Here is a 7528-nt window from a genome sequence, read left to right on the forward strand (position 1 = left end):
TCTGGCGGTCCAGTGGTTAGGACTCCATGCTTCCACTGCACGGGGCACGGGTTCAATCCCTGGTTGGGGAACCAAGATCCCACAAGCCAAGTGGTGCAGCCAAAAAAAAAAAAATTAAAAAAAAATTAAAAACCCCAAAAAACAGAATACCATAGATGGGATAGCTTATAAACAATGAAAATTTATTTCTCATAGTTCTAGAGGCTGGGAAGACCAAGATCAAGGTGCTGGCAGATTCAGTGTCCAGTGAGAGCCCACGTCCTGGCTCATAGACAGCCTTGGCACGTCACTGTAAAACTGGTGACAAAGAGAGAAAGAGAAAAATCTTAAAAGCAGACAAAGATGCATTATCTTCAAAGGACTAATAACAGGCATATCTGATTTTTCATTAAGAAACTATGAAAGCCAGAAAACAGTAGAATGACATAATTTAAATACCAAAAGAAAAAAAAATGTTGCTAACCTAGAATTCTACACCATTTTGTACACAATTCTAGTACAATTTTGAATTGTACTTCAAAAATGAAGTACTAGGGACTTCCCTGGTGGTCCAGTGGTTAAGACTCTGTGCTTCCACTGCAGGGGGCACAGGTTCCATCCCTGGTTGGGGAACTAAGATCCTACATGCCGCGTGGCACGGCCAAAAAAAAAAAAAAAAGTAATGAAGTACTGATACACGCTACAACATGGATGAACCTTGAAAACATAATACTAAGTGAAAGAAACCAGAGACAAAAAGCCACCAGTTGTAGGATTACATTCACATGAAATATCCAGAATAGGCAAATCCATAGAGACAGAAGTAGATTTATGGTTTCCAGGAGATGGGAGGAGGGGAGAACTGAGTAGTATGGGATTTCTTTGGGGAATGATGGAAATATTCTGGAATCAGATAATCACAATCATAACATTGTGATTATACTAAAAACCACTGAACTGTGCACTTAAAATTGTTAAAATAGTGGAGTTTATGTTACATGAATTTGGTCTCAATAAGTTTTAAAAAATGTAATTAGATCCATTCAAAAAAGGTGAAATAAAGACATTTGCAGGGACTTCTCTGGTGGCGCAGTGGTTAAGAATCCGCCTGCCAGTGCAGGGGACATGCACCAGGTTCAAGCTCTGGTCTGGGAAGATCCCACATGCCGCGGAGCAACTAAGCCTGTGTGCCACAACTACCAAGCCTGCGCTCTAGAGCCCGTGAGCCACAACTACGGAGCCCGCGTGTCACAGCTACTGAAGCCCGCGTGCCTAGAGCCTGTGCTCTGCAACAAGAGAAGCCACTGCAATGAGAAGCCTGCACACTGCGGAGAAGAGTAGCCCCCGCTCGCCACAACTAGAGAAAGCCCGTGCACAGCAACGAAGACCCAATGCAGCCAAAGATAAATAAACAAATAAATAAATTTAAATAAATAAATTAAATAGTTTAAAAAGGCATTTGCAGACAAACTAAAGCAGAGAGTGAGGTAATTCATTGCTAGATGGTCTGCACTACTCTAGGCTGAAGGAAAATGATCCCAGATGGAAGCATAGGACTGCAGGAAGGAATAAAGAGCACTGAAAGGGTAAAGATGTGGACAATTAATATTGTTTTAAACAACGATAATGAGAGACTTTTAACATATGTAACAGTGAAATATATGACTCCTATAGCATATAAAGAAGGATGCAGATTGTAACTGCTAGGCCCTGGAGTCTAGGATAAACACTAAAAGAATACTACAAGAATGTGTAAGTGTAAAGCATTTGATTAATCCAAAAGAAGGCAGAAAGGTGGGAATAAAGTAACAAAGAACACTTAGGATAAACAGAAAACAATTGAACTAGGTTTAAGTCTACTTAAATCTAAGTGCATTGGGAAGCTGTTGGAGAGGTATCAGCCGGGGTGTGGTTTAATCACCAAGCAAGAGCTAAGAGAGTCTTTAACCACCTCACAAGTACCCTCAGTGCTCAGCATGATGTTGGGTACATAGAGGGCAACGAATGAAGGCTTACTGAACTGGCCAAGCTGCTCCTCCCACTGCTGAGTGGCTGAAGTGACTTCCCTGAAGCCCTCTAATTGTTCTTCTCATTGTTTGGGCAAGCAAGGTGGAAAGAAGTGATGGGGCAGAGCACTTTCCTCCCCTGACTTCTTACCATCTTTCCCATTTGAGGACTATGGCAGCTTCCAAAATACAGGAATGCTTTCCCAAACTTGACTGTGCAGCTGAATCACCTGGAGCAATTTTCAAATTTTCTGACTATGGAATCCAGGAACGTGCTTTCCTAACAACTAAGGCAGCACTGGTCCCTGCCAGTCCTTGGCAACTATTGCCCTAGTGCAGGACTGCAACAGTGGTCTCTCTTTCCTCAAGCACCTCTTGACCTTTGCCATATCCAAAATTTCAAGATCATGTAGATGTGACATTGACCCATGAAGTTCTAACACTTTCTTCCTAAATTTTTTTTTCCTTCTCCTTTCATGCTCAGCTCAAAAGTCTCAATATTTTTGAAGACTTCCTAAGAAAATTAACCCCTTTTCAACATGCCATTTTTAGATTTATTCATTTATAATTCAGCAGTTCTTTTCTGAGCACCTCCTATGTACTTCCTGCCTTGGGGATAGCACTGTAGTTAGAACCAGCCTGGACTGTCTGGGTTTATCTAATCCACCATTTGCCTCTTGGTGGGTTTATTCTGGGTTCTGTGACAAGCAATCTCCAGACAGGATTAGCTGTGGAAGAAACTTATTAGGATTAAAGCCTCACAGGAATGGGCCTGCTTTAGCGTCTCTTGCCATGCTCAGTCATTGGCTGGAAGAACCCTTGGGGAGTGTGGCCTCAGAGTGAACCCAGCGACGGATTTCAGAGCACAGCAGCTGGTCAATTACAGTCCCCACAATTGGACATCTGAGAGGCAAATTTTCATGACCATCATATTCCATCCCTTGTGCCCCATAGATTTATTTCTCTACACAAATTTGATGAACAGCTACTCTATAGTTTCCATGGATCTCTTTTTCAGAGGGAAAAACTCAGAAGAGGGAGGTTAGTGAGATAAACTAATGTCCATCATTGCTGGTGATCTCAGGGCTGCAAGTGGTATTCATCCTCTTTTTCCTCCATTCTGAATTTCCTTTACCCTCAGCTAGCACCTCAGAAATCTTGGTGGCTTACCTGGTGATGTGACCCAAGCCTTCATTTCAGGGATGGTGTTGGTAGTGGGCATAACCTTTCCATCCTGGTGTGGTATTGTTGCATGTCTGTCCACAGTTAGAGAGAGGCAACGGAGCACCAGAAGGCATCCAAGTGGACCACTTGGATATTTCTCTTTGCTCCCATTATGTACAAGCAGCCCTACTTCCTCCTGTTGATCAGGGTTAGTTACCACTGCCAATATGGTGATTCCTCTTCTCACCTACTGGTCCCTGGGCACAAGGTCCCAAAGTGCTCTGGTAGCAGCCATAATTTATATAGTTCAGTGGGACCCTTGCTGTGTCCTCTGGCAAAGTGCACCCCTGTAGGAACCCAGGACCTTCAATGATGTGGAGCCCAGGTTGCTGGGATGGGAAGTACAAAATCACCCAGGTCATGGGGAGTGACAGTAAATGGAGCCACTCCTGTTTCCTCATGTTGGTTCCTGGACCCATGTATTCTGCCTACTGGGGAAACAGCACCAATAGAGGTCTCTTAACACCGCATCCTGAAGAATGACACCCTATTCTCTCAGTGTTGCTTCTTAGCTAGTGCTTCAGCTATGTCTTTAGAAGGTCATTATCAGTATGCTATTAGCTGGCTGTTTCTGGATGGGATACTAAATGACAAGACCTAACAGATCCCATGGTCATGGATCCACTTCTGCAATCCCTTCACTGTACAGTGGGTCCCCTGGGTCAGATGCTATGTTGTGTAGCAATCTGTGCCTCAATCTGGCATTCTGCTGGCAGAGGCCCTGAGAGCAAGAAAGTTAAATCCACACCCAGAATAGGTATCTATCCCTATAAGGAAGAACTGCTGGCCTTTTCAAGAGGAAGAGGCCCATTGTATCTGACTTGCCACAAAGTAGCTACTTGATCTTCTCTAGGAAAAGGGCATATCAGAGACTCAGTGTTGGTCTCTGTTGCTGACAGGTTGGACATTAAGAGGCAGCCTTGGTAAGTGGCAGTCCATTCTCCCAGACAGACTTTGGGCCCATATGTAGCCTCCATCTCTGCCACCGTGGCCACTCCATTCGTGGGCCCAACATATCAGGTCTACAGTGGCTGAAGGATGGCTGTCAATTGGTCGAGTCATTTTGCCTACTTGGTTGTTCAATGCCTCTGCCATGGGAGAGGTTCTGGTGTGCATTGTCCTGTAATAAAAAGTCTTTACACATTGTGCCTTCTCCATATAGTCCAACCACATGCCACTACCCCAGACCAGGCTGTTGGACCCTGCCCAGGAATCTGTTTATTTTCTCACATACAAAGTGGAAAGATTAGGGCACAGCTTGCAGCTCCACTCATTGGAATATTTTTCACTCTCCACTGTCTTTCAGGGTCACACTTGCATCCTGTAGGTTTTAATGGTGGCACTAATCTCCACCATCCTCCATCCCCCAGTAAGACACTGTTTTTTTTGTTTTTTTTTGGTCACGCCACGCAGCTTGCAGGATCTTAGTTCCCCAATCAGGGACTGAACCCAGACCATGGCAGTGAAAGTGCTGAGTCCCAACCACTGGACTGCTGGGGAATTCCCGACGTTGCTTTTAATTTATTATCCTGGCCAGTGACTGGAGAGCAGTTTCCAAGGTTTACATTTGGCCTTTCCTGTAATGGTATTTTTTTAAAAATTAATTTATTTATTTTTGGCTGCGTTGGGTCTTCGTTGCTGTGCACAGGCTTTCTTTAGTTGCAACGAGTGGGGGCTACTCTTTGTTGCGGTGTGCGGGCTTCTCATTGCGATGGCTTCTCTTGTTGTGGAGCACGGGCTCTAGGTGCACGGGCTCAGGAGTTGTGGCGCCTGGGCTCAGTAGTTGTGGCTCGCGGGCTCCAGAGCACAGGCTCAGTAGTTGTGGCACATGGGCTTAGCTGCTCCGCGGCACGTGGGATCTTCCCAGACCAGGTATCAAACCCATGTCCCCTGCATTGGCAGGCGGATTCTTAACCACTGCGCCACCAGGGAAGTCCCTATAATGGTAATTCTTATCCCACAGGCCAGAAACACGTTTCCAGATCATTTTCACAATGATCTAGTGTTTCTAGGTCTAGATTATTCTAGATCATTTCCAGTTATATACTTGGGGACTGGGGAGATGATCACTGGATGGGTCCACATAACCAGTGGGGCCACTGTGAACCATAATCTAGCCAGGACTCCATTTACAGTACCAGGTCCCCAGGGGCCAGGGACCTATGACGATGCTTTTAGTCTGAGTATCAATGGCAACTTGGACCAAATGTCCAATGGTCCTCAAATAGTTGGTTATTTCTCTTTTGTCAGTGTATAGTCACCCAAGTAAATGGCCATTGAATCTCTGGGGAAAGACTGAAGGTACCATATGCTTGGCATGGTGTTGTAGGGTCTTTGTTCCTAGGCTCCCAACTACTTATTCATCAATGGGTTCTGGATCTGAAAATTGGCTCAGGTCTAGAAACTGAGCAAAGGAGCATGACCTTTGGGGATGACCACCTTTAGCCTCCTGCCCCTCCTTTCTTATGGAATTTTTTGGTTATAGATGTTAAAAAGCACCCTCATTGGCTGTGTCTATTCTGCCCCTAGGGATGCTGTCTTTTATTAACTCTCTCCCCAACTCCCTGCTGCTCAAGACCCCTTAGTCAGCTCTTCAATCTTGCTGGTAATAATGGAATTGTGGTCTCCTGGCTTCTGGAAGTTAAGCATTGCCACCTGGTCTTTATTATTCTTGGGTCTCAATCATCCCCATCTTACCAAATTTCCTGGCACACTCCTGGCATACCCGTGTTACCTAGGTCTACCAGGAAGCAGAAAACAAAAGGGGATTAGGCATCAACAAATAACCAAACAACCCAATTTAAAAGTGGGAAAGGGGGGTTTCCCTGGTGGTGCAGTGGTTAAGAATCTGCCTGCCAACGCAGGGGACATGGGGTCGAGCCCTGGTCCAGGAAGATCCCACATGCCGTGGAGCAACTAAGCCCGTGCGCCACAACTAATGAGCCTGCGCTCTAGAGCCCACGAGCCACAACAATTGAGCCCACGTGCCACAACTACTGAAGCCCACGCACCTAGAGCCCGTACTCTGCAACGAGAAGCCACTGCAATGAGAAGCCCGCGCACCGCAACAGAGTAGCCCTCGCTCGCCGCAACTAGAGAAAGCCCACGCGAAGCAACGAAGACCCAACACGGCCAAAAATAAATAAATAAAATAAATTTTAAAAATAAATAAATAAATGAAAGTGGGCAAGGGATTTGAATAAACATTTCTCTAAAGAAGGTATACAAATAGCCAATAAGCACATGAAAAGATGCTCAACATCACTAATCATTAGGTAAATACAAATCAAAACTACAATGAGATACCACCTCACACCATTCAGATGGCTACTGTCAAACAAACAAACAACCCCCCCCCCCAAAAAAAACAGAAAGTAACAAGAGTTGAAGAGGATGTGGAGAAACTGAAACTCTTATGCACTGTTAGTGGGAATGTAAAATGGCACAGCTGCTGTGGAAGAACAGTATGGCAGTTCCTCAAATAATTAAGAACAGAATTACCATATGATTCAACAATTCCACTTCTGGGTATATACCCAAAAGAATTGAAAGCAGGGTCTCAAAGAGATATTTGTACACCCATGTTCATAGCAACATTATTCATAATAGCTAAAATGTGGAAACAACTCAAGTGTCCACCGACAGATGAAGGGATAAGCAAAATGTGGTATATGCATGCAACGGAACATCACTGTCTTTAAAAGGAAGGAAATTCTGATACATGCTACAACATGGATGAACTTCGAAGACATTATGCTAAGTGAAATAAGCCAGTCACAACAAGACAAATCCTGCATGATTCCACATAGATGAGGCAATTAGAGCAGTCAAATACACAGATCTCACCCTGTGTGAAGTAGAGATAGAGAGGGAGGAAGCAAGGATGGTTAGGTGGAAACAACTTAGACTGAAGTTCAAGTCTAAGAAAGTTTGGCCAACACCATTGGAGAGTCCTCAAGCTAAAGTTGCCTGTCAGGCATTCAGCGTCTCCCAGAAATGGGCCTGCCTTAGTATCCCTGCCATCCTCAGTCACTGGCTGGGAGCAACCCTTGGCAAGTGTGGCCTTGCTGTGATGTAGTAGTGGATTTCAGAGCTCAGCAGCTGGAACAGCAGTCAATTATGCCCTCCTTGGTCGAAGATCTGAAAGGCTCATGTTCATGGCCACCACACCTGGGCAAATTCTTTCACTTCTCTGAGAGTTCCTTTCATATAAAAGGTATACCACAGCATTAGGTACATATACTCAGTAAATGTAAGTTGTTATTATAAATCTAAAATTGAACTATTCTGATTATTATTTTTTTTTTTTTTTTTTTTTT

At 44.5% G+C, this 7528-nt stretch overlaps 1 protein-coding gene across 2 annotated transcripts in view; it reads right to left on the reverse strand.

Annotated features, from left to right (window-relative positions):
* Positions 1-211: 211 nt before the first annotated feature.
* The window catches only part of LOC112065183 (E3 ubiquitin-protein ligase RFWD3-like), a 14394-nt gene continuing 7077 nt past the window's right edge, over positions 212-7528 (reverse strand). For both annotated transcript variants that reach the window (XM_028478035.2, XM_028478034.2), the window contains exon 4: positions 212-297. In XM_028478035.2, the coding sequence (XP_028333836.1) occupies positions 220-297 (78 nt within the window). In that variant the 3' untranslated portion in view covers positions 212-219. The remainder of the gene's footprint in view (positions 298-7528) is intronic.

The sequence above is a fragment of the Physeter macrocephalus genome, chromosome 17 (assembly GCF_002837175.3).
Source record: "Physeter macrocephalus isolate SW-GA chromosome 17, ASM283717v5, whole genome shotgun sequence".
NCBI lineage: Eukaryota > Metazoa > Chordata > Mammalia > Artiodactyla > Physeteridae > Physeter > Physeter macrocephalus.